Source organism: Pristiophorus japonicus, chromosome 14 (genome assembly GCF_044704955.1).
Source record: "Pristiophorus japonicus isolate sPriJap1 chromosome 14, sPriJap1.hap1, whole genome shotgun sequence".
Taxonomy (NCBI): Eukaryota; Metazoa; Chordata; class Chondrichthyes; family Pristiophoridae; genus Pristiophorus; species Pristiophorus japonicus.
In genome coordinates, this window is record NC_091990.1 from 122,142,509 (window position 1) to 122,163,660 (window position 21,152).

The 21,152-nt window shown below is 46.8% G+C and overlaps 1 protein-coding gene across 1 annotated transcript in view; it reads right to left on the reverse strand.

Moving 5' to 3' along the window:
* Nucleotides 1-958: 958 nt before the first annotated feature.
* LOC139280078 (transmembrane protein 263-like) overlaps nt 959-21,152 on the reverse strand; it is a 275,014-nt gene continuing 254,820 nt past the window's right edge. The window contains exon 3 of the mRNA XM_070899568.1: nt 959-2,400. Coding sequence (XP_070755669.1) covers nt 2,114-2,400 — 287 coding nt within the window. The 3' untranslated portion in view covers nt 959-2,113. The remainder of the gene's footprint in view (nt 2,401-21,152) is intronic.

Genomic DNA, 21,152 nt, shown 5'->3' on the forward strand with positions numbered 1-21,152 from the left:
AGAGTAATGCAGGACTGGAGTCATGTATTGACCAGGGTCCCTTCCCTGAAGGACATTACTGAACCAGTTGTGTGTGTGTGTTTTTTTTTTAAGTGGCAGCTTTCATATTTTTTTTGACACTAGCCCACAAATTTAATTCCACATCGTAACTTGTGATGTTGGGATTTGAACTCACAACCTCTAGGTTATTTGTCCAACACCATAATCACTACGCAACTTTTCCTGATCTACACAGTGGGTTTCATTCCACAGCACCTGAAGAGAAAAACTTCACACATGCAAAACTGCACACACGGTTGGTTTTAAGTCGAGGTTCATTTTCTGGCTCGCACATCTCTTCCAATGACGAGGGAAGATGTACAGGCCAGCAGGTGAAAACCCGTATGTAGACAGGCTGTAGCCTGCTGGTGGCCCGAAAGAATGTCAGCCTCTGCCGGCACTGTTGCTGCAAAGGGCAGCGGAGCTCCCTCTGGAGGTGCTGGTCAAACCCACTAGTTTATAAGTCATTCCTATTTCACAAGATAATTCCGGATGAAGATGGTCAATCATCCATCTGGAGAGATCCGAAATCCCCATCAGTTCAGCATCCGATAGTTCATTAAAAGATTCCAGGGTTTTCACTGCCACTGTTCTTTCTGGAAGTTTATTCTATAATTTGATCAGCTTGTGTGAAGAATTTCCTGCTTTAGTCTGAAATTTGCCTCCTAAACCAATGTCCCCATGTCCTACTCTTGCATTTTCAGTGAAAGTAATATTCCACATCTACCATCTCCATTCGCTTAACTATCTTACATTATAAGTAATTCTTCCATTTTTATAACTGCTTTTAATAAACGTAATTCAAATAATCTTTCCAGAAAATTACTAGATAAAAATGTGATTTTCCGAATGTCTGTAAATGTACTGATATTTAGCAGGTAATGTGGAAATTATATAAAGTTGAACACTTTCAAACATGTTATTTTGAGATTTTCAAACTTTATTTCCATTAAAATACAGACTTACAGTCTAATTCATAGCTTTCAGGTGTCATATTTGCAAAAATAGTTCTATTATAGACAAAAACTAAATGTTTCGCATTTTGGTCAACAGCAATCAATTGTCTGTTTCAGTCTTAATACATAAACACATCACAGAAATATCAGATGTACAGAAAGGTGGTGGAAAGGTAAACGCGGAGCATTGTAAAAATGTAACAGCACAAACAGCAATGGGGAGTCATGGTCATCAACAATATTTTACTGTATGCTGAGCCAATGTCATTTATAGCAAGTAACAATAATCAAACTATAGTGAGGAGTAAGGCTACACATGGTAACATGCAACATAAACTAAAGCATTGTAGTGCTGCGGCTGTGTGTCGCTCCCAGTACTGACCTAGTTAGGCACATGAAAGAGGAGCACAACCAAGCATTAATAAAACTGACTTGCTGCATTGTCGGAAATACTTCTGAAGACTGGATGCTGACTGTTCCCAACACAACATTCAAACTTTTCTACCACCAACGTATTTGAAGAAATGTTCACCCCTATAGTGTCCTACTCCAAATAGATAAAAAGAAAAACCTGAATACTGAAAATTAGCCCCATTATAATTAACAGGAACAAAACAAGCATACAAAATACTACAGGAACCAATAAATATATACAGCCCAGGGGGGGGGGGGGGGGGGGGAGGAGGCGTGGCGGGGGGTTTCTAGTTTCCTTTCGATGTCGATTATAACATGTTTTTTTATCCCCCTTTCCCAAAAAACTTATTGTACATTTTAGTTGCAAGCGGGGAATATGTTCTTTATAGATCTGGCACCATGACCGTCCTTATGCTGCCAATGCTTATGCCAGCAGAAGCCCAGAAGCATAAAGCTATACCTTGTTAGTGGGCAGTGTAGTATGAGAACAACTGCTCAGTTTGTCATTGACAGCACACAAGTGAAGAGATATGGCATGAGCACTGCAGGGTAAGGTGGGGGCAAGAGTTTTCTAGAAGCACATATCTCACTGGTTGCCCATTTAAAAAACATATACCGTGGCACTGTATCCAAGCATGTCCAGGTACACTTAAATCATGATGAATATTTTTTTTTAAAGGAAAACGTACCATAAAAACTGTCATTTAGTCGGATTTGTCCTTTTTTTTGGGTGTAAAAGGGACCTTGCTGGCAACAGCCGAGCTGACAGCGCTGACCCCGCCGGTCACTGCTGACACGCTCCCCTTCACCAAGCCGACGCCTGCCGCCGGCACAGTGGTCACGGCTGTTTTGGTCAGCTCCAGACTTTTGCTTCCCACCCATGCCACGCCTCCGAGTGTAGCGCCCACTGCTCCCTTTGTGATGCTATAAAGGCCACCGGTCATTCTCCAGATCATTCCTGGCTGCTGTACGGCAACTTCACTCTTGGGGTCTATGGAAACGGTTCAAAAAGAGAAAAGAAAGTAAGTTGCTATAAATAAAGGCAGGCAGCTTCAAAATAGCGTTCAAAATGCATTCATTTCTAGGCCGGGGCCTGCAGTGCAAACAGAAATGAAAAATAAATTAACAGTGCATTGAAATACATTTAAGCTTCTTATCACTCAACTGCACTAGTCACAACTGCCACCTGGCTTGTCTTTCCAATGGTATTTTTCAGCTTTTTAAATCAGTTAGTTTAATCCGTGACTATACATGGATTACATTAAGTTCACAGTGCATTCTATTTCAAATCAACATTTTTATCTAAGGCAGGCACAAGAATACTCAAATCAAAACTGGATGACTTGCGTGCAATTGTAACTCATAGCCGCGAATAAAACACTGAATTCAAAGAAGGTGGTCCATGCAAAATGAAGCACAATTACAAATGTAAATAACCGTTGAAGACTTTTCTCCTCTCATGAGGAAACACAACACTTCGAATCTGCAGTTCTATTTTTGCATCAGTATTTATTAAAGATTCAACCACTTGCAGTCTTATGAAGTACCTAGCAAAGTTGATCATCTTCTATAATCAGAATCAGGTGGCACAGGCTATCGAGTGAGAAGATACTACCTGTAGCTCACTGCAAGTGGTTTGTGAGACCTATGCTATCACAGGATTTGTTTTTGCTCTTTTATCACACACCTTCGGCAGCTGACTAGACAAATTGGAGATGTGTTCCCAGGCCTCTGTCAATCCAGAGCTAATGAGCAAAACTGCTCTATATATTGGCATTTGGGTTAGATGCCAGATCAACAACATTTGTGAGCCACATCCAGGCATTTGCACCAATAAAACTGGCTCCCTTTTGGGTCCATCAGTCTGCCACTGTTATAAGGGAGATGGGTTCATCAGTGTAAAGGCTAGGAGCCTGCTCATGGACACCAGTTTCCTGGAATCCAAAATAAAGCAATATGAAAGCTGCGCAATAATTGCAGGAGGCAGTTGGAGAAAGAGAGGACAGGGCAGGTCTCAGTAACGTAGTCTCTGATTTTCCTTCCTTGTAAGGGCCTGCCATCTTAATCAATGGTGACACGAGACCAAGAATGCATTCTATGGGAAATCATGCTCCTCCTGTGCTATGTGGGAAATCAGGGACACTACTATGTGTGAGCACAAGTGTGTCCAGCTGCAGCTCCTGACAGACCGCATGACGGCACTGGAGCTGCAGATAGACTCACTCTGGAGCATGCGCGATGCTGAGAATATTGTGGATTGGTCACACCGCAGGTAAGGGTTAGGACAGATAGTGAATGGGTGACCAAGAGACAAGGTAAGAGCAGGAAGGTAATGCAGGAGTCCCCTGCGGTCATCTCCCTCCAAAACAGATATACCGTTTTGGATACTGTTGGGGGAGATGACTTACCAGGGGAAGACACCAGCAGCCAGGTTCATGGCACCATGGGTGGCTCTGCTGCACAGAAGGGCGGGAAAAAGAGTGGGAGAGCTATAGTGATAGGGGACTCTATTGTAAGGGGAATAGATAGGAGTATCTGCGGCCACAACCGAGACTCCAGGATGGTATGTTGCCTCCCTGGTGCAAGGGTCAAGGATGTCTCGGAGAGGCTGCAGAGCATTCTGGAGAGGGAAGGTGAACAGCCAGTTGTCGTGGTACATTAAGGTACCAACGATATAGGTAAGAAGCGAGAAGAGGTCCAACAAGCTGAATTTAGGGAGCTAGGAGTTAAATTAAAAAGTAGGACCTCAAAAGGTAGTAATCTCTGGATTGCTACCAGTGCCACGTGCTAATCAGAGTAGAGGGAGCAGGATAGTTAGAATAAATAACGTGGCTTGAGCAGTGGTGCAAGAGGGAGGGATTTAAATTCCTGGGACATTGGAACCAATTCTGGGGTAAGTGGGACCTGTACAAAAGGGACGGTCTGCACTTGGGCAGGACTGGAACTGATGTCCTGGGGGTAACATTTGCTAATACAGTTCGGGAGTGTTTAAACTAATATGGCAGGGGGATGGGAACCTATGCAGCGAGACAGGGCAAAGTAATATGGAGTCAGAAACAGATGGTAGAAAAGTAAAAAGCAATTGTGGAAGGCCGAGTAAACAAAGGCAAGAAACAAAAAGGGCCACACTACATCATAATTCTAAAAGGACAAAGGGTGTTAAAAAACAAGCCTGAAGACTTTGTGTCTTAATGCAAGGAGTATCCGTAATAAGGTGGATGAATTAACTGTGCAAACAGATGTTAACAGATATGATGTGATTGAGATACAGAGACGTGGCTCCAGGATGATCAGGGCTGGGAACTCAACATCCAAGGGTATTCAACATTCAGGAGGGATAGAATAAAAGGAAAAGGAGGTGGGGTAGCATTGCTGGTTAATGAGGAGATTAATGCAATAGTTAGGAAGGACATTAGCTTGGATGATGTGGAATCTATATGGGTAGAGCTGCAGAACACCAAAGGGCAAAAAACGTAGTGGGAGTTGTGTACAGACCTCCAAACAGTAGTAGTGATGTTGGGGAGGGCATCGAACAGGAAATTAGGGGTACAGGCAATAAAGGTGCAGCAGTTACCATGGGTGACTTTAATATGCATACAGATTGGGCTAACCAAACTGGAAGCAATATGGTGGAGGAGGATTTTCTGGAGTGCATAAGGGATGATTTTCTACACCAATATGTTGAGGAACCAACTAGGGGGGAGGCCATCTTAGACTGGGTGTTGTGTAATGAGAGAGGATTAATTAGCAATCTCGTTGTGCAAGGCCCCTTGGGGAAGAGTGACCATAATATGGTGGAATTCTACATTAGGATGGAGAATGAAACAGTTAATTCAGAGACCATGGTCCAGAACTGAAAGAAGGGTAACTTTGAAGGTATGAGGCGTGAATTGGCTAGGATAGATTGGCGAATGATACTTAAGGGGTGGGCAATGGCAGACATTTAGAGACCGCATGGATGAACTACAACAATTGTACATCCCTGTCTGGTGTAAAAATATAAAAGGGAAGGTGGCTCAACTGTGGCTATCAAGGGAAATCAGGGATAGTATTAAAGCCAAGGAAGCGGCATACAAATTGGCCAGAAATAGCAGCGAACCTGGGGACTGGGAGAAATTTAGAACTCAGCAGAGGAGGACAAAGGGTTTGATTAGGGCAGGGAAAATGGAGTACGAGGGGAAGCTTGCAGGGAACATTAAGGCTGACTGCAAAAGCTTCTATAGATATGTAAAGAGAAAAAGGTTAGTAAAGACAAACATAGGTCCCCTGCAGTCAGAATCAGGGGAAGTCATAACGGGGGAACAAAGAAATGGCAGACCAATTGAACGAGTACTTTGGTTCGGATTTCACTAAGGACACAAACAACCTTCCGGATATAGAAGGGGTCAGAGGATCTAGTAAGAAGGAGGAACTGAGGGAAATCCTTATTAGTCGGGAAATTGTGTTGGTGAAATTGATGGGATTGAAGGCCGATAAATCCCCAAAGCCAGATGGACTGCATCCCAGAGTACTTAAGGAGGTGACCTTGGAAATAACAGTCATTTTCCAACATTCCATAGATTCTGGATCAGTTCCTATGGAGTGGAGGGTAGCCAATGTAACCCCACTTTTTTAAAAAGGAGGGAGAGAGAAAACAGGGAATTATAGACCGGTCAGCCTGACATCGGTAGTGGGTAAAATGATGGAATCAATTATTACGGATGTCTTAGCAGCGCATTTGGAAAGAGGTGACAAGATAGGTCCAAGTCAGTATGGATTTGTGAAAGGGAAATCATGCTTGACAAATCTTCCGGAATTTTTTGAGGATGTTTCCAGTAGAGTGGGCAAGGGAGAACCAGTTGATGTGGTGTATTTGGACTTTCAGAAGGCTTTCGACAAGGTCCCACACAAGAGATTAATGTGCAAAGTTAAAGCACATGGGATTGGGGGTAGTGAGCTGACGTGGACTGAGAACTGGTTGTCAGACAGGAAGCAAAGAGTAGGAGTAAATGGGTACTTTTCAGAATGGCAGGCAGTGACTAGTGGGGTACTGCAAGGTTCTGTGCTGGGGCCCCAGATGTTTACATTGTACATTAATGATTTAGACGAGGGGATTAAATGTAGTATCTCCAAATTTGCGGATGACACTAAGTTGGGTGGCAGTGTGAGCTGCGAGGAGGATGCTATGAGGCTGCAGAGTGACTTAGATAGGTTAGGTGAGTGGGCAAATGCATGGCAGATGAAGTATAATGTGTATAAATGTGAGGTTATTCACTTTGGTGGTAAAAACAGAGAGACAGACTATTATCTGAATGGTGAAAGATTAGGAAAAGGGGAGGTGCAACGAGACCTGTGTGTCATGGTACATCAGTCATTGAAGGTTGGCATGCAGGTACAGCAGGGATTAAGAAAGCAAATGGCATGTTGGCCTTCATAGCGAGGGGATTTGAGTACAGGGACAGGGAGGTGTTACTACAGTTGTACAGGGCCTTGGTGAGGCCACACCTGAAGTATTGTGTACAGTTTTGGTCTCCTAACTTGAGGAAGGACATTCTTGTTATTGAGGGAGTGCAGCGAAGGTTCACCAGACTGATTCCCGGGATGGCAGGACTGACATATCAAGAAAGACTGGATCAACTGGGCTTGTATTCACTGGAGTTCAGAAGAATGAGAGGGGATCTCATAGAAACGTTTAAAATTCTGACGGGTTTAGACAGGTTAGATGCAGGAAGAATGTTCCCAATGTTGGGGAAGTCCAGAACCAGGGGTCACAGTCTAAGGATAATGGGTAAGCCATTTAGGACCGAGATGAGGAGAAACTTCTTTACCCAGAGAGTGGTGAACCTGTGGAATTCTCTACCACAGAAAGTTGTTGAGGCCAATTCACTAAATATATTCAAAAAGGAGTGAGATGTAGTCCTTACTACTAGGGGGATCAAGGGGTATGGCGAGAAAGCAGGAATGGGGTATTGAAGTTGCATGTTCAGCCATGAGCTCATTGAATGGCAGTGCAGGCTCGAAGGGCCGAATGGCCTACTCCTGCACCTATTTTCTATGTTTCTAAAACACAGATCACCAATCCACAGTGCAAATTGTTTGAAAGGGATCACGCGGTGTGCACATGTTGACGAGGATGGTCAGATGTACTTGGAAACAACAACTTGCCTTTGTATAGTGCTTTTAACAGAGTAAAACGTCCCACGTCGCTTCACAGGAAAATAATGAAACAAAATTTGACATCGAGCCACATAAGGAGATATTAGGGCAGGTGACCAAAGGTTTGGTCAAAGGTTTTAATGCCCATCTTAAAAGGAGAGAGAGACGGAGAGGCTTAGGGAGCGAATTCGAGACCTTAGAGCCGACGCAGCTGAAGTCATGGCCACCAATGGTGGAGCGAAGAAAATCGGGGATATGCAAGAGGCCAGAATTGGAGGAGTGCAGAGATCTTGGAGGGTTTTTGGGGCTGGAGGAGGCTACAGAGATGGGGAGGGGCGAGGCCATGGAGGGATCTGAACACAAGGATGAGAATTTTAGCAAAAGGACACCATTTGATTCATCATCTCTTCATTTCGAACATTCGCCAGTTCTGACGAAGGGTCATCGACCTGAATCGTTAACTCTGTTTCTCTCCACAGATGCTGCCTGACACGCTGAGATTGCCAGCATTGTCTGATTTTATTCCTGACATTATCCTGATGAATTTATGCTGTATGCTCTCTACATTTTTAAATATTGGGGTGAATAAAAGGGAGGAGATAAAAGGGCAGGTGTTGCATCACTTGCGCTTGCACGGGAAGGTGCTGTGGGCGGGAGAGGGATGCTGCGGGTGACTGCGGAATGGACCAGGATGTCGCGGAGGGAGCGGTCCCTTCGGAATGCTGAGGGAAGGGGAGTGGAAGATGCGATTGGTGGTGCGATCACGCTGGAGGTGGCGGAAGTGGCAGAGGATGATCCGTTGAATGTGGAGGCTGGTGGGGTGAAAGGTGAGGACAAGGGGAACCCTGTCGTGGTTCTGTAAGGGAGGAGAAGGGGTGAGAGAAGAGGCGCAGGAAATAGAATGAACACAGTCGAGGGTGTGCTAACCACGGTGGAGGGGAATCCTCAGTTGAGGAAAAAGGAAGACATGTCAGAGGTACTGGTGCGAAAGATGGCGTCGTCAGAGCAGATGCGATGGGGACAGAGAAACTGGGAGAATGGAATGGAGTCCTTACAGGATGCGGGGTGGGAGGAAGTGTAGTCCAGGTAGCTGTGGGAGTCAGTGGGCTTATAATGGATACTGGTCGATAGCCTATCCCCAGAAATGGAGACAGAGAAGTCGAGAAAGGGAAGAGTCGGAGATGGACCATGTGAAGGTGAGGGAAGAGTGGAAATTGGATGCAAAATGAATGACATTTTCAAGTTCAGAACGAGAGCAGGAAACGGCATCGACACAGTCATCAATGTACCAGAAAAAAGCAGTGAGGGAGGGAACCCGAGTAGGACTGCAACAAAGAATGTTGCACATATCCCACAAAAAGGCAGGCATAGCTAAGACCCATGCGGGTTCCCATAGAAACACCTTTAACTTGTAGAAAGTGAGTGGAGTTAAAGGAGAAGTTGTTCATTGTGAGAACAAGTTCAGCCAGGCGGAGGAGGGCGGTGGTGGATGGGGACTGGTTGGGCCTCTGCTCGAGGAAGAAGTGGAGCGCCCTCAGGCCATCCTGGTGGGGGATGGAAGTGCAAAGGGATTGGACGTCCATGGTGAAAAGGAGACGGTTGGGGCCAGGAAACTGGAAACTGTTAAAGTGTCAGAGGGCATCGGAGGAGTCGCGGTTGTACATGGGAAGAGAGTAGACCAGATGAGAAAAAAGAGTCGAGATAGGAAGAAATTAACTTCTGTGGGGCAAGAACAGGCTGAAATGATGGGTCTACCGGGGCAGTCCTATTTGTGGATCTTGGGAAGGAGGTAGAAGCGGGCTGTGCAGTGTTGGGGAACTATGAGATTGGTGGCTGTGGAGGGAAGATCTGTAGAGGAGATGAAGTCAGTGATAGTCTGGGAAATTATGGCTTGGTGTTCAGTGGTGGGGTTATGGTCCAGACGGAGGTAGGAGGAGGTGTCAAGAGAGTTGCCGATCAGCCTCTGCAAGGTAGAGGGCGGTTTGCCACCCTTGTCAGCAGGTTTAATGACAAAATTGAGGTTGGATCTGAGCGAGCGGAGTGCTGCAAGTTCAGAGGAAGGTAGGTTGGATTGAGTGAGGGGAGCAGAGAAATTGAGACGGCCGATGTTTGCAATGAAGAGGTCTAACGAGGGTAAGAGGTCAGAGGGAGAGATCCAGGTAGAGCGAGAATTCGGAAAACGGGAGAAAGGGTCAGCTGTGCGGGGGGGGGGGGGAAGACTCCTGGCCGAAGAAATGGGCATGGAGTCGAAGGCAGCGGAAAAAGAGCTCAGCATCGTGCCGAGCTCGAAATTCACTGAGGTGGGGGTGTTAAGGGGATGAAGCTCAGGCCTTTGCTGAGGACTGATCAATCCTTTGTACACGTTTATTATTGCTTTATTCTGTCCTTTCTGCTCCTGTTTTAAATCCCCAAGATACTATTGGTCTTTTTGTGGTTTCATTTACTGCACTTGCACTTCCAGGGAATTAAGTATTTGAAATCTTAGGTCTTTGTTCATCCACATCCTTCAGTGTCATTCCATTTGAGTGGATACTCCCATTCCTTGTTTTTTTCTCCCAAAATGCATTATCTCACATCTATCCACATTAAATTGCATCTGTCACCTAACTGCCCATTCTGCTAACCTGCTTCAAGTCTTCTACAGTCCTCCTCACTGTTTGCCAAATCCTCTACGTTTGTGTTGTCAGCAAATTTTGAGATTGTGCTCCCTCTGCTATAGTCCAAATCACCTGTATATAATGAGAACCCAGCACTCATCCCTGGGTTACAATAATTCCAGCCTTCTCCAATCTGAGCAACACCCATTTTCCTAACTCCTTGTTTTCATGTCACATCAAATCTTCCAATCTCCACTTTCCTTTGCATTTTATTTGGTGAGTTTACACTGCACAGTTCATTCAGAAATGATTATGGTATAGTTTCAAGACTCCAGCAAATGCTGTAGTCTCAAGTCATACAAAAACTCACTTTTCCAGAGATGAGTCACACGCGCAATGTGATGTGAGTTTCAGAACTGTAAATTATCTCCCAGTATCTCTTTCCCATAATCAATGCAATTGCTTGACAGCACAGATACTAACAGGTGAGGGTGGCATTACTTTGCTGATGTGTCCCATTAATCGAACAGTTTTACGTGCCTATGCATGTTACTGCAAATGGCGATGGCCTGCTACATCAAGCTTAGTATAAAACAGCTGACATTTTTTCCTTAACACCAGAGGCATTGACTTCCAATTACTGTACATCATTAATATAAAAACAGCGAATGCTGTAAAACTCAGTGGGTCAGGCAGCATCTGTGGAGAGAAAAACAGAGTTAACGTTTCGGGTCGACGACCTACTGAGATTTCCAGCATTTTCTGTTTTTATTTCAGATTCCAGCATCTGCAGTATTTTGCATCTGCATTTGTGTGAATGTATATTATTCTTCCTTTCATGAATTTTCAAGAATAAAAGTAAATCCTAGCAAGAATACAAAACTGTTCTAAGTCCTTCATTATTTAACCAGTTCATGTGAAGTTTGTAATGTTAGTCTATACATACTGTGCATTAATGTTGAACCTATTCTTGAGAGTTTACTTGCTAGGTTTACCAGGAAGGACAGTGCACTATTAGGCGGTATGTCTGCGGCAGCAGAAGTTGACCATCGTGGATACGTGAACGTGTCGGCCGCGGGATTCATTCAACAACACAGTTTTATTTAAATACCATTCAATACTGATCAGACTATTTTTTAAAACCTGACGTGCAAGTCCAGTGTGCTACTGCTTCATTAGAATCATCACAAAAAAAAACACTAATCCATGATTTTAAAACTTAAATCCTGCTGGTTCACAGAATGCAAAGTTTGGCTGAAAAATAGGTTTATTTCTGGTTTTCCTCCTTAGTTTTATGGATGATCGAGAGAAGTAATGATAAAGACAACTCAGAAACCAAAGTAATAATACAGTACACCATATTCTACTTGCAGACTTAATTATTGGTCTATTTGCTCCTTTAACTCGTTATCCAAGTACCTCAACAGATCAGTGCATTAGCTTATTCACCAGTGCTTCCATTCCTCTTTATTCCTAAGCAACAGCCATTGTAAAACTGTTTTTCTAGCTGCAAATAGATCCAGTTCAACTCAAATCATGGTTCTTATCCATGGAGCAGCAGGTAATCCAAAAATCATATGCGCTGACCTCGCCTGCCCCCAATTTCTTTTGGCATCATAGCACGTAGCTCAAGCTTTGATTTCTACATTCCTTGTAAATTTTATCAACACGTCGAAGATGACTGATCGTAAGTCAAAAAAAAGAAAAGAACTTGCGGTTATGTAGCGCCTTTCACATTTTCATGATATCCCACAGCACGCATTGGCAATTTACGCACAGAAAGGTTCCACAAACAGCAATCAGAAGATTTGGAGGTGGTGGCTGAGGTATATAAATGTTGGCCAGAAAACGAGAGCTCCCCTGCTCCTCTCAAATAGAGCTATGGGAATTTTACATCCACCTAAACAGGCAGAATGGGGCCTTGGTTAAACTTCTCACAAAAATACAGCACTCCCTCAGTATTGGAGCAGAGGGAAAGAAGCGTGCTTCTGTAAACTGGGGGTGGTGGAGGAAATGAGAATGTCGCACCGTGGTAATTTATCAACACAGTACCAACAAAAATCCAAAATTGCTTGTTACAACCTGCAGGAAATGATAGAAGTTCCTTGTAATTTCTGTCCTAATGTACAAGTGAGGAAATGTTGTTCTTATAAGCAGCTTTATGTTGTGTATCTGTAAAGCATGCACTCCCATGTTCCGCCACCCCTGCTCATCCCCTGAAGTTCCAAGGAATCCCAGCATCCCTTGGGAGCACTGTATATAAGCGGCCCATAAGGCCTGTTTCTCACTCTGCAGTGTCTTATTAAAGACTGAGGTCACTGTTACTATAACCTCCCTGTGTGCAGTCTCATCTGTGTGAAGAACACAATAACTGGCGACGAGAATACGAATCCAACGCAAAGATGCAGCAAACTGTGGGCATCCTGGAGAAGTTCTCGGAGGGTGAGGACTGGGAAGCCTATGTCGAATGGCTAGACCAGTACTTTGTAGCCAACGAGTTGGACGGAGAAGGAAGCACTGCAAAAAGGAGAGCGGTCCTCCCCAGTCTGCGGGGCACCGACCTACAGCCTCATGAAGAATCTTCTGGCTCCGGTGAAACCCACAGATAAGTCGTATGAGGAGCTGTGTACACTGGTTCGGGAGCATCTTAACCCGAGGGAGAGCGTGCTGATGGCGAGGTATCGGTTCTACATGTGCCAGCGATCTGAAGGTCAGGAAGTGGCGAGCTACGTCGCCGAGCTAAGGCGACTTGCAGGACAATGTGAGTTGGATGGCTACCTGGAGCAAATGCTCAGAAACTTTTTTGTACTGGACATTGGCCACGAGACCATCCTACGAAAACTTTTGACTGTAGAGACACCGACACTCAGCAAGGCCATTGCGATAGCACAGGCGTTCATGTCCACCAGTGATAACACCAAACAAATCTCTCAGCACACAAGTGCTAGCGATGTTCATAAATTAACTGGAACTGTGTTTGCGAGCAGAAATGTACAGGGCAGAACCCACGAGTCTGCAACTGCCAGCAGGCCTCAGATGACCCATATTACTCAGAGACCCCAACAAAGGATGAATGCAAGGCAATTTACACCTTGTTGGCGTTGTGGAGGCTTCCATTTAGCCTATTCATGCCGCTTCAAAGGGTATGTTTGCAAGAGCTGTGGAACAATGGGGCACCTTCAACGAGCTTGCAAACGAGCTGCAAGCTCTGCAAAACCTGCTAACCACCACATGGCAGAGGAAGATCGGTCCATGCTGGATCAAAGCAATTTCGAGCCTCAGAGAGAGGAGGCAGATGCTGAAGTACACGGGGTGCACACATTTGAGACAAAATGTCCACCTATAATGCTAAACGTAAAATTGAATGGCTTACGCGTAGCCATGGAACTGGACACTGGCGCTAGCCAATCCATCATGAGTAAAAAGATGTTTGAGAGACTGTGGTGCAACAAGGCATTCAGACCACTACATGAAACTGTCCTGGGCAGCGCCATGGTCAAGTTCACCTACGAGGGCACGGTGCACGAACTGCCACTCTGGATTGTCCCGGGCGAAGGCCCCACACTGCTCGGAAGGAGCTGGCTGGGCAAAATCCGCTGGAACTGGGATGACATCAGAGCGCTATCACATGTCGATGAGGCCTCATGTACCCAGGTTCTCAACAAATTTTCTTCCCTTTTTGAACCAGGTATTGGAAACTTTTCCGGGGCGAAGGTGCGGATCCACTTGGTCCCAGAGGCACGACCCATTCACCACAAGGCGCGAGCGGTACCTCACATAATGAGGGAGAGATTGGAATTCAAGCTGGACAGACTGCAACGCGAGGGCATCATCTCCCCAGTGGAATTCAGTGAGTGGGCCCGCCCGATTGTTCCAGTACTCAAAAGTGATGGCACAGTCAGGATTTGCGGCGATTACAAAGTAACTATTAATCGTTTCTCGCTGCAGGACCAATACCCGCTACCTAAGGCAGACGACCTATTTGCGATGCTGGCAGGAGGCAAGACGTTCACCAAGCTCGACCTGACTTCGGCCTACATGACGCAGGAGTTGGAGGAGTCTTCGAAGGGCCTCACCTGCATCAACACGCACAAGGGACTGTTCATCTACAACAGATGCCCGTTTGGAATTCGGTCAGCTGCAGCGATCTTCCAGAGAAACACGGAGAGCTTACTCAAGTCGGTACCACACACGGTGGTCTTTCAGGACGACATATTGGTCACGGGTCGGGACACCGCCAAGCACCTACAAAACCTGGAGGAAGTCCTCCAGCGACTGGATCTCGTAGTGCTGCGGCTGAAGAGGTCGAAATGCGTATTCATGGCAACAGAAGTGGAGTTTTTGGGGAGAAAGATCGCGGCGGACGGCATTTGGCCCACAGACGCCAAGACAGAGGCTATCAGGAACGCGCCCAGGCCACAGAACATCACGGAACTGCGGTCGTTCCTGGGACTCCTCAACTATTTTGGTAACTTCCTACCGGGGTTAAGCAACCTTTTAGAGCTCCTACATGTGTTATTGCGCAAAGGTGAGAACTGGGTATGGGGAAAAAAAACAAGTAATTGCTTTTGAGAAAGCCAGAAACATTTTATGCTCTAACAAGCTGCTTGTATTGTATAACCCGTGTAAAAGACTTGTGCTAGCATGTGACGCATCGTCGTACGGAGTCGGGTGTGTATTACAACAAGCTAACATTGCGGGGAAGTTGCAACCTGTCGCTTATGCTTCCAGGAGCTTGTCTAAGGCCGAGAGGGCCTACAGCATGATTGAGAAAGAGACATTAGCGTGTGTGTTTTCGGGGTAAAGAAAATGCATCAGTACCTGTTTGGCCTCAAATTTGAGCTAGAAACCGATCACAAGCCCCTCACATCCCTGTTCGCTGAAAACAAGGGGATAAATACTAATGCCTCAGCCCGCATACAAAGGTGGGCACATGCGCTATTAGCGTATAACTATACCATCCGCCACAGGCCAGGCACCGAGAACTGTGCGGATGCTGTTAGTCGGCTACCATTGCCCACCAGGGGGGTGGAAATGGCGCAGCCTGCAAACTTGTTGATGGTGGCGCAGCCCGCAGACTTGTTGATGGAAACGTTTGAAAATGATAAATTACTGTCACGGCCCGCCAGATTAAGACTTGGACCAGCCAAGATCCTCTGCTGTCCCTAGTAAAAAACAGTGTACTGCATGGGAGCTGGGCCAGCATCCCCGTTGAATTGCAAGAGCCAATCAAGCCGTTCCAGCGGCGAAAGTACGAGCTGTCCATTCAGGCAGACTGCCTGTTGTGGGGTAACGGCGTAGTGCTACCAAAAAAGGGCAGGGAGACGTTCATCTCGGATCTCCACAGTACACACCCGGGTATAGTAATGATGAAAGCAATAGCCAGATCCCGCGTGTGGTAGCCCGGTATCGACTCTGACTTAGAGTCCTGTGTACGGCAATGCAGCATGTGTGCTCAGTTGAGCAACGCGTCCAGAGAGGCACCACTAAGTTTGTGGTCCTGGCCCTCCAGACCATGGTCGAGGATCCATGTCGACTATGCGGGCCGGTTTCTCGGTAAAATTTTCCTGGTGGTGGTGGATGTTTTTTCAAAATGGATTGAATGTGAAATAATCGGGAAGCACCGCCACCGCCACCATTGAAAGCCTGAGGGTCATGTTTGCCACCTATGGCCTGCCTGACATACTGGTCAGTGACAACAGGCCATGTTTCACCAGTGCTGAATTAAAAAAATTCATGACCCGCAATGGGATCAAACATGTCACCTCGGTCCCATTTAAACCAGCTTCCAATGGGCAGGCAGAGCGGACAGTACAAACCATCAAACAGAGCCTTAAACGAGTCACAGAACGCTCACTCCAAACCCGCCTGTCCCGAGTACTGCTCAGCTACCGCTCAAGACCCCAGTCGCTCACAGGGGTGCCCCCAGCTGAGCTAGTCATGAAAAGGAAACTTAAAACCAGACTCTCGCTGGTTCACCCCAACCTGCATGATCAGGTAGAGAGCAGGCGGCAGCAACAAAATGTAAACAATAGACGCGCCACTGTGTCACGGGAAATTGATCTGAATGACCCTGTGTATGTGCTAAGCTATGGACATGGTCCCAAGTGGATCGCGGGCATGGTGATAGCTAAAGAAGGGAATAGAGTGTTGTAGTCAAACTAGACAATGGACAAATTTGCAGAAAGCACCTGGACCAAATAAAGCTGCGGTTCACAGACTGCCCTGAACAACTCACAGCAGACACCACCTTTTTCGAGTCCACTACACACACCCATAGGATCAACGACACCACGCCGGATCAGGAAATTGAACCCATCACCCCCAACAGCCCAGCAAGGCCAGGCTCACCCAGCAGCCCTGCAGGGCCAACAACACACCAGCCCAGCAAGGGCACAGCTAACACACCAGGACAGACATTTGTACCGAGGCGGTCCAACAGAGAAAGAAAGACTCCCGACTGCCTCACCTTGTAAATAGTTTTCACTTTGACTTTGGGGTGGGGAGTGATGATGTGTATCTGTAAAGCATGCACTCCCATGTTCCGCCACCAGGGAGCTCATCCCCTGAAGTCCCAAGGGATCGTGGCATCCCTTGGGAGCACTGTATATAAGCAGGCCCCTAAGGCCTGTCCCTCACTCTGGAATGTCTTATTAAAGACTGAGGTCACTGTTACTTTAACCTCCCTGTGTGCAGCCTCATCTGTGTTCGGAACACAACACTTTATGTATGCCATTCCCCACTGCACTTAGTGGCATTAGACAGTTGGGTCAACACGATCCAGAAACTCGCCGGATCCACGTGAGGAACAGATGCTCAAACCCTCCATATGGTAGCACTTACCCTGGAGTACTCTACAGCAGAGTACTGTTCTCTAGCATGGTTATAAAGTCAGTATGTCAAATCCACTGATGTACAGCTGAATTCTAATGAGAGAGTTATCACTGGTACGCTTTTATCGACACCAACACCTTGGCTCCCTGTGCCTGCAAACATCGCACCGCCACACCTACGCTGCGAATATTCAGTCTCCAAATACAACCACTACACCAGCAAAGACATGCCAATCCAGGCAGACCTACCACCAACTCGTCTCAAATCTAGAAGGCCATTTTGGACCGTCGCCTAAGCCCTTCAGCGATCTCCCCTCAGCCTTGATGACTGATGGGGAAATGCTTCGAAGAACTGCGACATACGGAATGGATTGCTTATAGAGGACCCCACAGTAAAACCTGTAGGATCAAACCTTCTTCACAAACAGGGGACAACCATCAACTGCCTCAGAACTGGACATGGTAGCTGCTGCCACCTTCTCCATAGGTGGAAGATTAAAGCATCCCCATCATGCAACTGTGGAGCTCCTAATCAGACCCGAGAACACATCATTGAGCACTGCCCTTTGCTACTACCATACGAAAGAGGAAGTGTCATTAGATGGCTGTTTTAGAGTTTTACAGGTTGGCATGTGCTGGAGAAGGGATGAAAGTTTCAGTACTAGTTGAGTACACAGCTAGAACTGGTTAATAATGAATTTTCCCTTCCTGGACACCTGATAGTACTCAGGGCTGGAAAAGATGCTGATCCGCAGGGTGTCCTGTGGAGCAACTTGCAGTAAGCAGTTCCTTGCAGTGGGAGCAGATCTGAAATGGAGAGTCTCCAAGAAGAAAGAAAAAATTGCTGCAACTGGAAATATCAAGTGAGAGAGTATTTTTTTGAAAATAATTTTACACAAATGCTTATATGGAGCAAGGAGGTTAATCGGTTTTCAAAGTACACTTCCCTTCTCTTTTAACCATCATCACCATCATAGGCAGCCCCTCGGAATCGAGGAAGACTTGCTTCCACTCCTGAAGTGAGTTATTTGGTGGCTGAACAGTCCAATACGAGAGCCACAGACTCTGTCACAGGTGGGATAGTCGTTGAGAGAAGGGGTAGGTGAGACTGTTTTGCTGCATGCTCCTTCCGCTGCCTGCGCTTGACCGCTTCATGCTCTTGGCGTTGAGACTCGAAGTGCTCAACGCCCTCCCGGATGCACTTGCTCCACTTAGGGTGGTCTTTGGCCAGGGACTCCCAGGTGTCAGTGGTGATGTCGCACTTTATCAGGGAGGTTTTGAGGGTGTCCTTGTAATGTTTCCGCTGCCCACCTTTGGCTCGTTTGCCGTGAAGGAGCTCCGCATAGAGCACTTGCTTTGGGAGTCTCATGTCTGTCATGCGAACTATGTGGCCTACCCAGTGAAGCTCATCAAGCGTAGTCAGTGCTCCAATGCTGGGGATGTAAGCCTGGATGAGGACACTGATGTTGGTGCGCCTGACCTCCCAGGGGATTTGCAGGATCTTGCGGAGACATCGTTGGTGATCTATCTCCAGTGACTTGAGATGTCTTCTGTACATCGTCCATGCCTCTGAGCCATACAGGAGGGCGGGCATTACTACAGCCCTGTAGACCATGAGCTTGGTGGCAGATTTGAGGGCCTGGTCTTCGAATGCTCTTTTCCTCAGGCGGCCGAAGGCTGCACTGGCGCTCTGGAGGCAGTGTTGAATCTCCGCATCAATGTCTGCTTTTGTTGACAAGAGGCTCCCGAGGTATGGGAAATGGTCCACATTGTCGAGGGCCGTGCTGTGAATCTTGATGACTGGGGGGGCAGTGCTGTGCAGCGAGGACAGGCTGGTGGAGGATCTTTGTCTTACGAATGTTTAGCCTAAGGCCTATGCTTTCATATGCCTCAGTAAATACATCGATTATATCCTGGAGTTCAGCCTCAGAATGTGCGCAGACACAGGCGTCGTCCGCATACTGTAACTCAAAGACAGAGGTTGGGGTGATCTTGGACGTGGCCTAGAGGCGGCGTAGATTAAACAGCTTCCCACTGGTTCTGTAGTTTAGTTCCACTCCAGCATGGAACTTGTTGACTGTGAGGCGGAGCACGGCAGTGAGGAAGATTGAGAAGAGGATTGGAGCGATGACCAGCCCGATTTGACCCAAGTCCGGACATGGATTGGGTCTATAATGGATCTGTTGGTAAGGATCACGGCCTGCATGTCATTGTGGAGCAGGCGAAGGATGTTGACAAACTTTTGGGGGCATCCGAAACGGAGGAGGACGTTCCATAGACCCTCGCGGTTATCAGTGTCAAAGGCATTTGTTAGGTTGAAGGCGGCCATGTGTAAGGGCTGGCACTGCTCTCTGTATTTTTCCGGCAGGTGTCGCACTGCAAAGATCATGTCCGTTGTGCCCCATAGGGGCGAAATCCGCACTGTGACTCTGGGAGGAGCTCCTCGGCCACAAGAAGCCGGTGGAGGAGAACTCTAGGGACAACTTTCCCAGTTACTGATAGCATGGAGATTCCTCTATAGTTGCCGCAGTCGGACTTGTCCCCTTTTTTAAAGATGGTCACGATCACTGCATCTGAGATCTCCCGGCAATGCTCTCCTCTCTCCAGATGAGAGAGATGAGGTCATGTATCCGCGTCAACAGTGCCTCTCCGCCATACTTTAGCGCTTCAGCAGGGATTCAATCCACTCCCATAGCCTTATTGTTCTTGAGCTGTTTTATGGCTTTTCCTACCTTGAGCAACGTTGGGGTTTCACTGAGGTGGTGGCGGGTCGCATGCTGTGGGATGGAGTCGAGAACACTCGAGTCAAAGGCAGAGTCTCGACTGAGGAGATCTTCGAAGTGCTCCTTCCAGCGGGCCCTGACAGCCTCGATGTCCTTGATGAGTGTTTCCCCGGTCTTGGCCAGCGGTGGGGTGGGGCCTTGGGAGTTTGGTAGCCTTGACTGCTATGAAAAATCCTCACATATCGTGGCTATCGGCCAGTTGTTGTATCTCCTGTGCTTTTTCCATCCACCACCTGTTCTTTAGGTCCTGGGTTTTTTGTTGGACCTCAGCCTTGAGCCGTCTGTAACGTTGCTGTGCTGCTCCCAAATTGGGTTGTTGCTTGAGGCTCAGAAATGCTTTGCGCTTGCGATCTATTAGTTCTTGGATCGCCTGATCACTTTCATCAAACCAGTACAGGTATTTTCTGGTTGAGTGACCAAGTGTCTCTTCACAGGCACTGGTTATGGAGGCCTGGAGGGCAGACCAAGCGCTGTGGGCATTCAGCATCTCAGGGTCATCAAGGCATGCCAGGTTAGCTGTGAGGCACTGACTGTATAGGGTTCTCTTAGCTGGGTCTTTAAGTGCCCCAGCATTGACTTGTTTGCGACACTGCTTCTGCTGTCCCCTCTGCTTTGGGGCTATGTTAATGTAAATGATGGATCGGATTAAGTGGTGGTCCGTCCCGCAGTCGTCAGCTCCTGTCATGGCGCAGGTGATGCGCACATCCTTGCGATCCCTGGCTCGGATGATGACATAGTCGAGCAGATGCCTGTGTTTGGAGCGAGGATGTTACCACGATGCCTTGTATTTGTCCCTCTGGTGGAACAGGGTGTTGGTGATGAGGAGTTCATGTTCTAGACATTTTGATGCACTGGGAATACTCTCACATCCTTGAAATATCTTGGTCGCTGGCTTTTCCCGATGACCATAAGCTTACACTTATGTGTCCCACCGCATTTGCACAAGCAAGCACAGTCAAGTCTATCTTTGGCATCTTTTACACCTACTGGCTGCGATTCTTCGGCTGTTGCTCAGGTCTTTCTCGGTATATAGCGCCAAAACAGTGCCGCCTTGTCGGCATTATAGATTTGTTCAGCCGAAAGGTTTTCATCAACAATTAGTTTAACAAACTCATTTATATAACCTTCAGCTGTTTCATGATCTGTTGAGGCTTTCTCACCACATACTTTCAACTACCTGATGCCATGACGTCTTTTAAATTTGGTTAGCCAACCTGAAGAGTAGTTGCATGGAGTTTCCATCTCCAGTTCTGCATGGAATATCTTGGCTTGCTGCATCACCATTGGGCCAGACAAAGGAACCTTTACACTTCTCCTCTGTCACCACCACTCCATCATTACTCGATCCAACTCATCACTTTTAAGATTATGCATAGTTTTTCTCTTACTCATTTC